This window comes from Canis aureus, chromosome 9 (genome assembly GCF_053574225.1).
Source record: "Canis aureus isolate CA01 chromosome 9, VMU_Caureus_v.1.0, whole genome shotgun sequence".
NCBI lineage: Eukaryota > Metazoa > Chordata > Mammalia > Carnivora > Canidae > Canis > Canis aureus.
This window is the reverse complement of record NC_135619.1, coordinates 34198007-34214961: the sequence shown is the minus strand read 5'-3', so window position 1 is coordinate 34214961 and position 16955 is coordinate 34198007. Positions and strand designations below refer to the sequence as shown.

The following is a 16955-nucleotide window of genomic DNA, read 5'->3' as shown; positions in this document are numbered from 1 at the left end:
GGCTAACACAGTATGCATAGAGGGAAATGTATAGTATTAAATACTTAAGTTATTAAAAAAGGTTTTGAATCCATGATCTAAGCTTCTGCTATAGCAAATTACAAAAAGAGGAAATTAAACTTCAAACTAGCAGAAGGAAGGAAATAACAGAATTCAATGATATTGACAACCAAAATACTGTAAAGAAAGTCAATAAAACCAAAAGCTAGTTCTTTGAAAAGATCAGTAAAATTGTTAAATCTCTATCCTGAATTATCAGAAAGAAAGAGAAGGCATGAATGACCAGTATAAGTAATGAAAGTGGTGTCATCACGATGGATCCTATAGGCCTATACTATCCAATATGTTAGCCACTAACCACCTATTGCTAGTAAGCTCCTGAAATGTGGCTAGTTCAAAATGAGATGTGGTGTAAGTGTAAAATGCAACCAGATTTTAAAGGCAGTATGAAAAGAATGTAAAATATTTTAGTCCTTTTTTTTACCTTGAATACATGTTGAAATTACACTATTTTAATATAGAATAATATTGAAAATAATTAGGTGTGGGATTTTATGGTTTTTTTTTTTACTATTCAAAATATGCTACTAGAAAATTTAAAATTCTATATGCAACTCATAGTTCTGTAAGATAGAATTGCTATTAATAACAAAAGAATAAAAAAATAAAAAAAATAACAAAAGAATAAAAGAATGTTAGGAATAGATTTGTGCCCATAAATATAACAACTTCGATAAAACTGATAAATTCTTTGAAAGATACAAGCTACCAAGCTAACTCAAGAAGAAGTAAGTAACCTGAATAGTATAGTATCTGTTAAAGAAATAGAGATTACCAGACACCTAGGTGGGCTCAATGGTTGAGCAGCTGCCTTCGGCTCAGGGCGTGGTCCCAAAGTTCCCAGTTCGAGTCCCACATTGGGCTCTCCTCGAGGAGCCTGCTTCTCCCTCTGCCTGTGTCTCTGCCTCTTTCATGAATAAATAAATAAAGAATCTTAAAAAAAAAGATTACAATAAAAAAAACCCTTTAAATAAAGTGTCTATTTGTAACAAGTTGTATGTTAAAATAGCACATTTGAACATTATCAAGTAAAATGCCAAATACCATTTTATGGTGGTTAAATTGTGGTGTATTTAAACCATATACATGTTTTATAGGACAGAAGTCCTCAAATGTTTTATCTCAGGAGCTCATTATATTCTTAAAAAACTTTTGAGGAGGGGGGGATCCCTGGGTGGCGCAGCGGTTTGGTGCCTGCCTTTGGCCCAGGGCGCGATCCTGGAGACCTGGGATCGAATCCCACATCGGGCTCCCGGTGCATGGAGCCTGCTTCTCCCTCTGCCTATGTCTCTGCCTCTCTCTCTCTCTCTCTCTCTCTCTCTCTCTGTGACTATCATAAATAAATTAAAAAAAAAATTAAAAAAAAAAAAAAAAAAAACCTTTGAGGAGGGGATCCCTGGGTGGCTTCATGGTTTGGCGCCTGCCTTTGGCCCAGGGCATGATCCTGGAGACACAGGTTTGAGTCTCACATCGGGCTCCCTGCGTGGAGCCTGCTTCTCCCTCTGCCTGTGTCTCTGTGTGTCTTTCATGAATAAATAAATAAAATCTTAAAAAAAAAAAAAAAAAAAAACTTTTGAGGACCCCAAAGGAAATTATGGAGTTATATCTTCTGTTATTTAAAATGTAAGAAATTAAAAACTGAGAAATTTTAAAAATAATTACTTTAAAATAACATTAATAAACTCATTTGTGTAAACATAACATTTCAAATGAAAAATTTTGTAAGAAATGTGACAGTATTTCACCCTTTGAAAATTTCTTTAATGTCTGGCATAGAAAATAACTTGGATTCTCTCATACCTCAGAATTCAGTCTACTACCATATGTTGTTTTTACCATGTATGTGTAGAATATTCAGGCTCACACAAACATGTAGTTTGAAAAGGCAGGATATTGTGGATATTCTTTGCTACTGTAACAAAAACTCAACTTATTTGCAGTGTAGAATCCAGAAACTCCAGTGAACATTCCAGCTGTGTTATATTAAAATCTATTGGTCTGACTTGAATGGATCTTTTAATTTACCATGTTTGATTTTGAAATATATACATTGGTAACTTGGAAAATACTGCTTCACTACAGGTCCACAGGTCTTTTAACATTGACACATTATCCAGGATTATATTTGTTAGTATTATCGCTAATCTCAGCAGAAGTTTTTAAATATTGGGAAGTAGTAAAGCTCGTGGTGGCAGATACAAGCTTTCTAATATTCTGCTTTTTGCTTGAAAACTCTAATTTTATCATTGACAACAGATTCTGTCAGTTATTTTTCTTAAATGATCAGCTTACTTCATTTAGCTAAAAAAAGTTTACCAAATACCAAAGTCTGCATAGCCAGTTTTTTTTTTTTTTTTTTAAGATTTTATTTATTTATTCATGAGAGACACAAGCCGAGGGAGAAGCTCCCTGCGAGGAGCCTGATGTGGGACTCCATTCCAGGACCCCAGGATCATGACCTGAGCCGAAGGCAGACGCTCAACCACAGAGCCACCCAGGTGCCCCTGTATAGCCATAGTTTATCTGGCATTCTTTCAAGTAAAAATGATGTTCTCTGAAAAAATCAGCTAGTTGAGTTTATAACTCAGTTGCACAAATGCCTTTTTTTTTTTGAGACAGGCATCAAACTTTATGCACAATTCCCATTTTATTTTTTATTTATTTATTTTTTAAAAGATTTTATTTATTTATTTATGAGAGGCAGAGAGAGAGAGGCAGAGACACAGGCAGAGGGAGATACAGACTCCATGCAGGAAGCCCGACATGGGACTCAATCCTAGGTCTCCAGGATCACGACCTGGACTGAAGGTGGCACTAAACCGCTGAGCCACCCAGGCTGCCCACAATTCCATTTTATTTATTTATTTTTTTTTAATTTTTTTTTTTTTATTTATTTATGACAGTCACAGAGAGAGAGACACAGGCAGAGGGAGAAGCAGGCTCCATGCACCGGGAGCCCGATGTGGGATTCGATCCCGGGTCTCCAGGATCGCGCCCTGGGCCAAAGGCAGGCGCCAAACCGCTGCGCCACCCAGGGATCCCCCACAATTCCATTTTAGCACAGAGAACATTTTTTGAGAAATCTATGCCAAGATCAAGATTTAACAGAATTAATATTTTATTGCAATTGAGTGGTGGTTGACAATGCGTTGACTACAAATACAGATTTGGTGTCACTGCCTTGATTCATATCACAACACCAACAGTTTTTTTTTTACCCTCCATTGTTTTCACACCATCACGGTAAATGTTGATATAGTAGAAGAGGCCAATAGCATAGTAGTACTATTAAGTATGAATGGAAAAGGTTATTTAGATTTCCTAATGCTTTCCTTTTTCTAGGTCATTGGTATTTATGATTCTCTAATTATACTTCTTTGTTTTCTAGATGTTACAATGTTAAAAACTGGTTCTAGTCTTCTCAGAGAGGAGGAGGAAGATGAGCAGACAGACAGCATTCATAATCTACCACTGGTAACATCCCAAAGGCCATCTTATGATGGGCCAATGCCAACTCCTCGGCAAAAGCCATTCCAGTCAGGTTCTACACCCATGCATCTCACTCATAGATTCATGGTAAGCCTTGGATCTACACTTAACTTTAAAATAGTTTTATCTAATTTTTTAACTTGTAAGTATTGTATCTCACTATAGTTAATTTTGTTTGGTAAAAAGTATTTTTGAAAGCCTTGATTAACTGTCCTGTAGCACTTTGGTTCATTATGATTTTATGGTTGATTTATTTTATGGTTAACTCACAGTTTTAATCTTATTTTCAACCTTATTATTGAAAATCATCTTAAATAAGATTCTGCTTTGCAAAGGGACATATAATGAACATAGTAAGTTAATGTGACTGTATAGCTTGCAATATCTCTTGACTGTACTTCCAAACTTTATTTCTCATATTTTTATATAGAGGTTTATACTGATTCCAAAACACTATTCTGTTAGAAAATATTTTTTAGAAGGCAGCTCCTAGTATAATTTAGTAGAAGGTGGTAAGTATTATGGGAAACAAACTATCTGGGCAGCCTGGGTAGCTCGGCGGTTTAGCGCCGCTGTCAGCCCAGGGCCTGATCCTGGAGACCTGGGATCGAGTCCCATGTCGGGCTCCCTGCACGGAGCCTGCTTCTTCCTCTGCCTGTGTCTCTGCCTCTCTCTCTCTCTCTCTCTCTCTCTCTCTGTGTCTCTCAGGAATAAATAAATAAAATCTTTAAAAAAAAAAAAAACAAAACAACAAACTATCTGCCTCTCTTTCTACCTCACCCCACTAGACTATAAACTTCAGAAGGATAAGAGATGTTTCTGTTTTGTTTACTGATAGCACTCAGAACAAGGTATGGTACAGTAGGCATTAAGAATATATATCCTGGGGTGCCTGGGTAGCTCAGTCATTTAAGCATATGCCTTCAGCTCAGGTTATGATCCCAGGTCCTGGGTTTGAGTTCCACATCGGGTTCCCTGCTCAGCGGGGAGTCTGCTTCTCCTTCTCCCTTTGCCCCTCCTCTCTGCTCATGCTCTCTGTCTCTCTCAAGTAAATAATTAAAATCTTTAAAAATATATATATACATTTCCTGAATGAGTGAATGAATATATTAGCTTTTTTGGTTTGATAACTAAAAAGTTTAATATTTTTATTTGTTGGTTGAGATTTTCCATTGAGGACTTTGCTTCTTGTCCTTTTTTTTTTTTTTTTAAAGATTTTATTTATTTATTCATGAGACACAGAGAGAGAGAGAGAGGCACAGACACAGGCAGAGGGAGAAGTAGGCTTCATGCAGGGAGCCCAACGTGGGACTTGATCCGGGTGTCTAGGATCACACCCTGGGCTGAAGGCGGTGGTGCTAAACCGCTGAGCCACCTGGGCTGTCCGCTTCTTGTCCTTTTTTTTTTTTTAAAGATTTATTTATTTATTTATGATAGACAGAGAGAGAGAGAGAGGCAGAGACACAGGAGGAGGGAGAAGCAGGCTCCATGCCAGGAGCCTGATATGGGACTCGATCCCGGGACTCCAGGATCACGCCCAGGCCAAAGGCAGGCGCTAAACCGCTGAGCCACCCAGGGATCCCCTTCTTGTCCTTTTTGAAAGGCATAGACCTGCATAAATTTGTATGTAAATATTAAAAGTGATGTTTTATTTTAATAAAACTTTTTATTGCTGTTCATAATCATCAAGTAATAGGTCTTAAGTTTTTATTGTCAGCTATTTATTTATAGTTATTGTGGTTGAGGAAAGGAAACAGTAGGGCCTAGTGTGAGCCTGTAGTATACATGGGGGTAAGGTAAGTTTTTCTAAATGGTATTGATTTATGTTTCTTTAAAATGTATGTATTTATTCCTACAATATGAACCAGTTAGTTGAAACAGGAAATATGTTGTCACTTATATTAAGTAAACAAATTTTTGATATATTTCTTTTGGGGAATATAATGGCTTGGTTGTTCAAAATGATGATTTTTAATGGTAGTAATGTAATTATTAAATATTAAATGAAATATTCCATTTGCTAATAAATATTTATGTGCCTTTTCATGAAGAGTAGATAGTAATTATAGTTCTGATGTCACTACTCATACTTGAAACTATTTAAAGGTAGATGAGCTATGGTTGCTCCCATAACTTCAATTTTGATACAGACTGAATTATAATATTTATTAGTTTGTACTACTTTAGTCTACTGATTCTAGGACCTTTAATTTTTCTCAGACTTGTACTTTAATGTTTATAGGTGTGGAACTCTATTGGAATTATTCGCTGCTATAATGATGAACAAGACAATGCCATAGATGTGGAGTTCCATGATACCTCCATACACCATGCAACACACTTATCAAACACTTTGAATTACACAATAGCAGATCTTTCTCATGAAGCTGTTTTGTTGGCATGTGAAAGCACTGATGAACTAGCAAGGTAAATTCAAGATTGTTAGGAAGAATTTGTCACTGCTGAGTTGTTTAGATACGGTCCGAGTCTCATACATAATATCTCAGAACATGTCTGTTTTTGCCTAATTGTCCTCTCCTTTACATTCTCTAAGTACAAATTTGGGTGACCTGGGGCATTTGGGTGACTCAGTCATTTAGGCATCTGACTCTTGATCTCAGCTCAGGTCTTTTTTTTTTTTTTTTTTCAGCTCAGGTCTTAATCTCAGGGTTGTGAGTTCAAGCCCTGCATTAAAAAAAAAAAAAAAAAAGATGACATGACATAGTTCACGATTGTAAATGCCAGAGAAAGGCTATTTTTTACCTTTTTACTCTGTTTCATTAGTTTTGTAAGAAATGTATATATAGATGCAGATATATATAAATTGTAAACTAACACAAGCGGTACAGAATTTTTAGGAAATAAGAATTCTCCTCCAGAATTCTACTCTTAGATATAACCACTGTTAACAATTTGGTATGTATCCTTCTAGATTTCTTTTTGTATAAGCCTCTGACCCTTTTTAAGTTTATTAGTGTAATTCATGTACACTAAAATGTACCTTGGTTTTACAGTTTGGTGAGTTTAACAAATGTGTGTATATTCAGGTAACCACGGTCACAATAAAAAAATTTAAGTAATCCCTACACCCAAAGTAGAGCTTGAACCCACGACCTTGAGACCAAGAGTCACACACTCTACTGACTGAGCCAATGAGGCGCCCCTCAAAATATTTTTTATCATTTAAAAATACTCCCTTGCGGCAGCCCGGGTGGCTCAGCGGTTTAGTGCCGCCTTCAGCCCAGGACCTCATCCTGGAGACCCGGGATCGAGTCCCATGTCGGGCTCCCTGCATGGAGCCTGCTTCTCCCTCTGCCTGTGTCTCTCTGCCTCTCTCTCTCTCTCTCTCTTTCTCTCTGTCTCTCTCTCTCTCATGAGTAAATAAATAAAATCTTAAAAAAAAAATAAAATAAAAATGTTCCCTTGCATCCCTTTGCAGTTAATATCAGCCTTGGACAACTACTGACCTAGGCTGGGTTTTTTTGTATTTTTGTTTTTGTTGGGTTTTTTCGTTGTTTTGTTTTTTGTTTTGGGTGTTTTTTTTTTTTTTTCTTTAGATTAGAATTGAAACTTCTTTTAAAAAAGGGAGGGGGAAGGGGTTGCCTGGGTGGCTCAGTGGTTGAGCATCTGCCTTCAGCTCAGGTCGTGATTCCAGGGTCCTGGGATCAAGTCCCGCATTGGGGTCCCTGCGGGGAGCCTGCTTCTCCCTCTGCCTAGGTCTCTGCCTCTCTCTCTGTCTCTCATGGATGAATGGATGAAGTCTTTTAAAAAAGGCGGGGGGAGAACAATATTTGGTATGTAGATAGATAGACCAAAAAATTATGATGGAAAAGCAGTGTAATGCTGAATCCATATTTTTTTAAAGAAGAAAAAATGTTTTTATTCAACTTTTTGTTAGTTCCACCAGATTGCCTTCTCTTGATCTCTATTCTTCAGCTGATTTTACTACTTATACACTTGATCATGGATTTTACCAACTCTGAGGTAATTTGAAATTAAAATCCTTCGGTTTAGATACATTGGCTTCTTAAAGTATAGTCCACAAACTAGGGGCATGGGTCAGTCACCTGGAAGCTTTTTTTTTTTTTTTTTGGTCCTGGAAGCTTTTTGAAAACAGAATCTCAGACCCCACTACAGAACTAAATCAAAATCTGCAATCTGCATTTTAATGAGATCTGCAAGTGATTGAGTATGCATTAGAGTCTGAGAAACACATTTTAACATTTTAATTGGTTTTCTAACTTACACATTGTAAAATCCACTTAATACTTCATTATTGAATTAAATTAGTTCACTAAAATAAACCATTGTTGCCTCAGTGTCTCCAACTGAGAATCTTAAATGTTCAAATTAGAACATTTGTTTCCTTACGCAATTTTGATTTCAGATATCTTTCTCTTTGTTTTCCTGGATATGTTATTTCACAGCTATATACAATGTTACTTTTTATTTTAAAATTGAATTTAGGAGGGCCTGGGTGGCTCAATTGGTTAAGCGTCTCCTTCGGCTCCGGTTGTGATCTCAGGACCCTGGGATGGAGCCTGGAGTCAGGTTCCCTTCTCAGCAGGGCAGTCTGTTTCTCCGTCTCCCTCTCTGCCCTTCACTGCCACGCATTCATGCTTTCTCTTTCTCTCTCTCTCACACACAAATAAATAAATCTTCTTAAAACATAAAATAAAATTGAATTTAAAGTTACTCTTCAGGGGTTCCTGGGGGGCTCAGTTGCCTTTCGCTCAGGTCAGGATCCTAAGGTCCTGAGATACAGTCCCGCATCGGGCTCCCTGCTCAGCCGGAATTGTGCTCCCTCTACCTGCCACTCCTCCTGCTTGTGCGCGCTTGCTCACTCTCTCTCTCTCTCTCTCAAATAAATAAATAAAATGTTAAAAAATAAAATAAAATTACTCTTCAGAAAATCAGAACTACCTCTGGTTCCAAATTCTATAGTATCTGCATTCCCAAGTTGATCTTTAATAACTTACATGTATGTATAGATGCAAATAAGACTGGAAACATACCAAATTGGTGATCTCACTGGTGGGATTATGTGTGATTGTTTTTCCTTTTTTCTTTTGTTTTCCTGTATTATATTTTTTTGGTAGTGAAAGAACTCGTTTAACTTTTTTAAAAAAATTTTTTATTTATGATAGTCCCAGAGAGAGAGAGAGAGAGGCAGAGACATAGGCAGAGGGAGAAGCAGGCTCCATGCACCGGGAGCCCGACGTGGGATTCGATCCCGGGTCTCCAGGATTGCGCCCTGGGCCAAAGGCAGGTGCCAAACCGCTGCGCCACCCAGGGATCCCTCGTTTAACATTTTGATGCTTCTTCCCTTTTTAAAAATTTAGTTGTGATTATTCTGTATATGTGCAACCTAGGATTGTATGCTGCAGATTTTAGTCTGCCTGTTTCTTTTTTTTTTTTTTTAAAGATTTTATTTATTTATTCATGAGAGACACAGGAAGAGAGAGGCAGACATAGGCAGAGGGAGAAGCAGACTCCGACTCCACACAAGGAGCCTGATGTGGAACTCAATCCCAGAATTCCCGGATCACACCCTGAGCCGAAGGCAGCCATTCAACTACTGAGCCACCCAGGCATCCCAAGTCTGTCTGTTTTCGTTTAACATTAAATTAGGAGCATTTTCCTGTATTGTTGAATATTCTTCAGTAACATGACTATTAATGGTTTTAATATAGTCCATTTAAAGGATGTTTCATAATTACTTTCTTAAAGCTATTTTTGTACTATTTATGTTTAATGGAAAAATTAACTTTGGTTTTGTCACTGGGTATCATGATTAGTTTTATATATATAAGATATCAAATATGAACGTTTTATTGTTTCTGTCTTGTTTTAATTTTTAGCAAGCTTCACTGCCTGCATTTTAGTTCTTGGGATTCAAGCAAAGAGTGGATAGTAGACATGCCTCAGAATGAAGATATTGAAGCCGTATGTCTTGGTCTGGGGTGGGCAGCTGCTGCCACCAGTGCAATGCTCCTTCGATTGTTCACTATTGGAGGTGTTCAGAAAGAGGTCTTCTGTCTTCCTGGGCCTATAGTATCAATGGCAGGACATGGAGAACAGCTTTTCATTATTTATCATAGAGGTAGATTTTTTCCTAGTCTTTTATAATTTTACCATGATCTGAAGTAAAATGAAAATTACTTGAGGTTTTTTTTTTTTTTTTCTCTTTCTCTTATTTAGTTTTGGGTTGTATACCTCCTTTTACATTCCTTTTAGTATTTGAATCAGTGTAATCTTTGTACAGAATTTTGTTGTATTCACTAATAGCAATGAAAATGAAAATATTTTATTTGTAGGAAAGTTGTATTCTAGAAAGAATTCCAAGGTTAGTTACTTCTATGTCTATATCTTATAAAATTTTCAGAGTTTAATTGCCTCAAAAAATAAACTAACTTCTAGTGTGCAGGACCAAGACAGTTTGAATATGACTTAAAAAGTTGCTGCTTCCTTTTCATGTCATTGTATCAAGACTGATTTTATCGGGATCCCTGGGTGGCTCAGCAGTTTAACACCTGCCTTTGGCCCAGGGCATGATCCTGAGGTCCCAGGATTGAGTCCTGCATCAGGCTCCCTGCATGGTGCCTGCTTCTACCTCTGCCTGTGTCTCTGCCTCTCTCTCTCTCTGTGTCTCTCATTAATACATAAATAAAATCTTGAAAAAAAAAAAAAAAGACTGATTTTATCAAGATTTTTGATATGGGGCAGGCAACCTTCATCTTAGGGCTATGAATTCAAGCCCCATGTTGGGGCTAGAGCTTACTTAAAAAAAAAAAAAAATTACTCATAATCTTTTTATCTTTATTTTTTCGGTAATTCCATTTAAAACTCTGTTTTTTAAAAAATTTTATTTAAAATTCAAGTTAGTTAATATAGAGTATAGTATTGGTTTCCGGAGTAGAATATACTGATTCATCACTTACATATAACACCCAGTGCTCATCCCAATAAGTGCCCTCTTTAATACCCATCACTCACTTAACCCATCCCTTCCTACCTCCCTCCCATCAACCCTCATTTTGTTCTTTTAACTATAGAGTTTCTTAAGGTTTGCCTCCCTCTCTGTTTTAATCTTACTTTATTTTTCCTTCCCTCCTCCTATGTTCATCTGTTTCTTAAATTCCATGTAGGGGTGAAACTATATGGTATTTGTCTTTCTCTGATTGATTTATTTCACTTAGCATAATACACTCTAGTTCCGTCTTTCTCTTTTCTTAAATTTTAATTCCAGCATAGTTATATTAGTTTCAGGTATACAATATAGTTAGTGATTCAGCAGTTCCATATATCACCCAGTGTTCATCACCAGTACACTTCTTAATCCTTAATCCCCATCACATATTTTACCCATCCCCCACCCAGCACTTTTCTTGGATTCTGTGGCATCTCTCCAATGTTTTTCTTACTGATAACCTCCTTCAGCTCTTCTGCTGGCTGCTCTTCTTATACCAGCCTCTTAGCTGGATTGCTCCAGGACTCTGTCACAGCCCCTTTACTCTATTAGCCTCTCTAGTTGACGAACTTTCAGTCTTTTGACTGCTTAGCCCTAGAAGAAGTACATTCTATATTGCTATTCTATGTCTATCTGTAATGGAACTGAAAAGTCTCATGGACAATATTTACTCTTTTATTTCAGTTTTCTTTAAATGCTGTTTACAACTTTTTTTTAAAAGATTTTATTTATTTATTCATGAGAGACACGGAGAGAGAGGCAGAGACACAGGCAGAGGGAGATGCAGGCTCCATGCAGGGAGCCTGATGTGGGACTCAATCCGGGGACTCCAGGATCACGCCCTGGGCCAAAGGCAGGCGCTAAACCGCTGAGCCACCCAGGGATCCCTTGCTGTTTACAACTTTAAATTGGTTTCATGACTCATAGTTCAAAAATGCAGTTTGAGAAACTTCCTGGGATATCTCCTCAAGGCCTATGGCTTTAAATACATTTGTGTGTCCATGACTTATAAATTAGTATCACCAGTCCCTCTCTTTGTATCTACAGATTTATATATCCAGTGGTTACTTGAAATCTTTCTATAGTTTTGATACTCATTTCAAACTTAAGTAGGTCATAATAAATAAAACCTTTTATTTTACCTTCCACCTTGCCTTTTTTTTTAAGATTTTATTTATTCATGAGAGACACAGAAAGGCAGAGACATAGACAGAGGGAGAAGCAGGTTCCCTGTGGAGAGCCCCATGCAGGACTCTATCCCAGGGCCCTGGGATCACACCCTGAGCCGAAGGCAGGAGTTCAACCACTGAGCCATTCAGGTGTCCCTTGCCTTTTACTTAGTTTTCCCCATCTGAGTAAATGGCATACTATTAACCCAGCCACTCAGGACCAGAAATGTAAGAATTATTATGAATTCGCTTTCCCTCCCTCCCTCCCTCCCTCCCCCATCAACCCTATCAGTGAAGTTGTATCATCATATCAATTCTTTTGAATAACATATTCCAAACCATCTCTTTTCATCTCCTCCACTAAAACCCCAGTCCAACCTAGATGTCTTTTCTTAGACTACTAGTAGCCCTGTAACTGGCTTGTCAGCTTCAGTCCTTGCCTTCCACAGTCCATTCTCCACATAGCAGCCTGAGTGATCTTTTAAAAACAAATCAGAACATGTCCATCTTCTGCTCAAATTCCTCTAATGACTTCCCATTGCTTTAGAATAAAAATCAAACTTTTTATCACAGCTATCAAGGTCCTACATGATCTGACCTTTGCCTGCCTCTTCAGCCTCATCTCTTGCCATTTTTGCTTGTTACTCATTCTAGCCTTACTAGCTTTTTTGTGTTCTTCAAATTTACCAAGCTTGTTCCCATCTTAGGACCTTTTCATTAGCTGTTCCTTTTGTTTACTATATTATACCTCTTTCTCCGAACTTGCAGTTTGTATCTCAGCTAAATTTCACTTTCTCAAAGAGGCCACCTCTGACTGTCCAATCTGAGGTGACCATATAGTCTGACACTATCATGTTATTATTTTAACTCTAGATAACATTTTGCATTTTTTCTTTTTAAAAATTAGTCTTTTCCTAATTGAATATAAATGTCTTGAGAACAGTGACTTTTTCTTCTTTACCGTTATAGCCCTGTTACCTGGCACATATTAATCTCTTTGTAAATATTTCTTGAGTGAATGAATTACCACTTAATATCACTTCATATAAATAGTCCCTGTAACAGAGTATTCTGCTTCTAATACCTGGCTGGTACCTCAATCAGGTGGTTTATCCATAAAAAGTACTGCTACTTTATATAAGAATTTGTCACAAAATCAATTCACAGAAAGTACTCTAGACTGCATTATAGCTAAATAGCCTTTGATACCTGATTTCTATTTCTATTTTCTTACTAGGTACAGGATTTGATGGTGATCAGTGCCTTGGAGTTCAACTGCTAGAGTTGGGGAAAAAGAAAAAACAAATTTTACATGGTGATCCTCTTCCTCTTACAAGGAAATCCTACCTAGTGTGGGTTGGATTTTCAGCTGAAGGCAAGATAAACTCATTTGTTTATATTAAAGACATTTTTCAAGTAGAAATTATTCCATTGTTTTATTCCTAATTAATTTTATAAGATAAGTTGTCTATATTTATGCTTAAATTACTATATTGGCAGTGAAAACTGGAATTGTTAGGCAAGGTAGCCATTGTTTCATGTATGAGATCTGTTGTTCATGTGAATTCTGGTTAGAAAAATACATTTCTCTGAAAGTTTGTTATAGATACCAAGGAGATACAAATCAGTGGTGAAGTTGTGGCTTTTCCAGCAGATTCTGTACAAAAAATAGGAAATCTCAATAGCTGCACTGTCTACTACAGTCACCACTAGTCGTCACATGTGGCTATTGAGCACTTGAAATGTGGCTAATCTGAATTGAGATGTACTATAAGTAAAAATACTCTGAATTTTGAAGGCTTAATAAAAAAAATAATCTCAATAATTCTTTTATGTTGATTACATGTTAAAATGATAATATTTTAGATATATTGGATTTAATAAAATCTATTGTTAAAATTAACTTCACTTTCCCCCCCCTTTCCTCATATGGCATTAAGAAAAATTACATTTATGGGCTCATTTAATAGTGGCTTATGACTAATGATGATTTGAAGTACTTCATTTTAAGGTACCTGTTGGCCCTATTTCCTAATTCAGATGTTTCCATTGGAGATTCATGCCCTTCAGGTATCTTATTGGAAACTCCAGATTGTCTTTTAAAAAGTCAGCCATTTCTAGATGTGTTTTCTAGTTGGGTATTATTGGCCATTTATGTTCTTTTTTTTTTTTTTTAAAGATTTTTATTTATTTATTCATGAGAGACAGAGAGAGAGGCATAGACACAGGCAAAGAGAGAAGTAGTATCTCCACAGGGAGCCCAATGCAGGACTTGATCCCAGGACCCTGGAATCACAACCTGAGCAAAAGGCAGAACACTCAACCACCAAGCCACCCAGGCATCCTGCCATTTATGTTCTAATAATGTGACCATCAATAACTTCCATTCAAATAGCTTGATTTTATCCCCAGTTACCACTCAGATCTAGACTTGAGGAAAATACAGTGTGAGAGGTGTGTAAAGTCACAGATAAAGGGGCAGTTAGGGAATATGCTATGTACTTCCTGAGATGAGAACAGAATAAGTAGGAAACAGGGAGGCTTGTTTTCTAGTTAAGAGTTGCTTACCTCAGAGTTGGGGAACACAAGGGACAAGGCCAAGAAGGCAAAGGAAGAAGAATAGTAAAGACAGATTTCTCTAGATCATCACTATGCATCTGGTTCTGGCCATTTTTCCAAGTCTTTTTTAACTAGTGAAACTTCAGGTTCAGGTTTAACTTTTTTACTGAAATTGGCTTTTAAAAATACTGCTGTATTCCAGCAGGTGGCATAGTTCTCACTGAAAGTATCAGCTTTTCTCTTGGGTAAATTTTGGTCATATCACATGCAAATTTTTTTTTCTTTTATTCAGTTAGATCTTACTCTGTGGTTAATGAAATTTTGTGGGAAATAATCTTGAATTATTCACCTTTTTGCTTTTGAATTGACAGTTGAACCATTGATATATATTTTTGAAATAGGATTTATTTCACAAATATGTAGCTTTTCTCCAAGTGATTTCTTTTTCAATTGGTGTGTAGGTACCCCCTTTTATGTGGATTCAGAAGGCATTGTTCGAATGCTTAACAGAGGGCTTGGTAATACATGGACTCCTGTATGTAACACAAGAGAACACTGCAAAGGAAAATCTGATCACTACTGGGTGGTTGGTATCCATGAAAATCCCCAGCAACTGAGGTGGGCTATTAGAAAGTGCTTAGTTGATTCTTTCTAAAAAGCACTTTGAAATTTCTCATTTTGTACTCTAAAGGTATTTAAAAAAATTTCTTTTTGTCCTTCATCTTCATTCATTTATTTGCCTTCCATATTCAATAACTTAGAAATTTGTTTATATTCATTTGGAAGTTTTCAACTGATTGTTTGACTTAGAACTAACTTACTTAACAAAATAGAAATTAAGTTTATTAGTGTGATTGTAGTATTGTTTCAGCCAGACAGGGAAGGGATTTCTGGTTAAGTATGGCATTTCATCTTTTATTATAGCCTTTTATTTTAAGCTATGATTTAGAATGGAATAATTTAGTGGCTTTTTGAGATTTTTAGAAGGCTCAATAATTGTAACAACGGAGAGGACTAGTAGAAATTTAGTAGTTGACTCCAAGTATAAAACTCTGAATTCATTTAGTCTATATTCAATATTGTATTAAATATTTAACTCTTTTTCTTCACACTTGAAATCTTGGTCTAAACAACTGGTAGTGACATTGTGTTGGTGAACAAAGAGGTCTCTGCTTTCATGGAGCTAATAGACTGATTCAGGGGACAGATAACATAAATAAGTAAATGATAATTACTACTTGGGATAAATGCCAGAAAGTAATCTGAAGAGACCCATGATGGAGAATAATAGAAGGGCACATTCTAGGTAGCATGGTCACATAAGACTCTTAATAGAGATAGTATTAAAATGAGACCCAAGGCCAAGAAGTCTGTTAGGCAAAAATGGAGTGAAAAATGATTCATGAAGAATAGACAGCATATATAAAGGTCCTCAGGTCAGAAAGAGCTAGATATGTTTAAAGAATTGAAAGGATGTAAATGTGGCTGGCATACCAGAAGCGAGAGTTGGTGGAAGGCATAAGTCCATGATGAAATCAGAAAGATACACAGGCTGCATTATAGACCATATAGAGAAGTTAATATTTCATTTAGAGTTATATCATGAAGCCATTCAACAGTTCTATCTGGGGAATGATGTAATCTGATTTATGCTATAAAAAAAATACATGTGGTAAATGGATTTGCAGAGATAAGGCTGAAAGAAGGAGCCCAGTTTTCAGTCAGGGGATTTTTCCTGCTTTCTGGGGATGTTTGGAGATGCGGGATAGAATCTTTAGCCATCACAATGATTAGGAGTTATCCTGGAATTTAGAGAGCTATAGCCAGTTAGCTGTGGAATTTAGAGAGCTGTTGAACATCTTTAGTGTGCAGGATGGTCCTGTTCAACTACAGATTGTCCTTCACCAAGTGCTATGAGTGCTTCCATTGAGAAGCACTGAGGAGGATTTTGGAGTCACCTAGCTGAGCTATAAGTATGACTAGAACAAGTGTGGGGGCAGTAGAAATTAAAGGAACCATATTTTGAGACAGAAACAGTAGGATTTACTGATAGATTGGGGGTTGGGAGTGAGAAGACTCAATAATGACACCCATGTTTTCAATTTAAGAAACTAGATGGATAGTTGTACAATTTATAGAAATAAGAGATGAAAATGAATTCTCACTTGGGTGTGTTAAGTTTGAAATGACTCCAAAATATCCAAATAGAGATATTAAGAAGGTGTTGTAATACACGATTGTAAGATAAATTTGTGAATCACCAAAATATAGGAGGTACTTAAAGTCATAGTAATAAATGAGATCCCTTAGAAGAAAGAAACAAGAAAGGTCACAGAATCCAACCATTAAAATTCCAACATTTAGAGATCAGATTTTGGGAGATGGAGCTTTTGAATAAGGAAAAGGAATATTAGCTAAGCAAATAGAAAAAAAAAATCACTTGAAGAGGGTCATATCACAAAAGCTGTAAGTAGAGACTATTTCAAGAAAGACCATAGTTAGGTAAATAAAAAGTCTCTTGAATATATGAAAAGATGATTGATATCAAAATAAGATAAATACAATCAAAAATAAGAATTTTCATTTTACTTATCAAATGAAGAAAATTTGAAAACACTCTTAGTTGGTGAGGCTGGAGGGAAAGAATCAAGCTTACAATTGCTGATAGTATAAATTGGTTACAATCCCTATGGAAGGCAATTTGTCAA

The 16955-nt window shown here is 36.6% G+C and overlaps 1 protein-coding gene across 3 annotated transcripts in view; it reads left to right on the top strand.

Annotated features, from left to right (window-relative positions):
- WDHD1 (WD repeat and HMG-box DNA binding protein 1) overlaps positions 1–16955 on the top strand; it is a 62308-nt gene that overhangs the window by 28104 nt on the left and 17249 nt on the right. For all 3 annotated transcript variants that reach the window (XM_077909361.1, XM_077909360.1, XM_077909362.1), the window contains 5 exons: positions 3449–3636; positions 5792–5976; positions 9411–9652; positions 12926–13063; positions 14709–14865. In XM_077909361.1, the coding sequence (XP_077765487.1) occupies positions 3449–3636; positions 5792–5976; positions 9411–9652; positions 12926–13063; positions 14709–14865 (910 nt within the window). The remainder of the gene's footprint in view (positions 1–3448; positions 3637–5791; positions 5977–9410; positions 9653–12925; positions 13064–14708; positions 14866–16955) is intronic.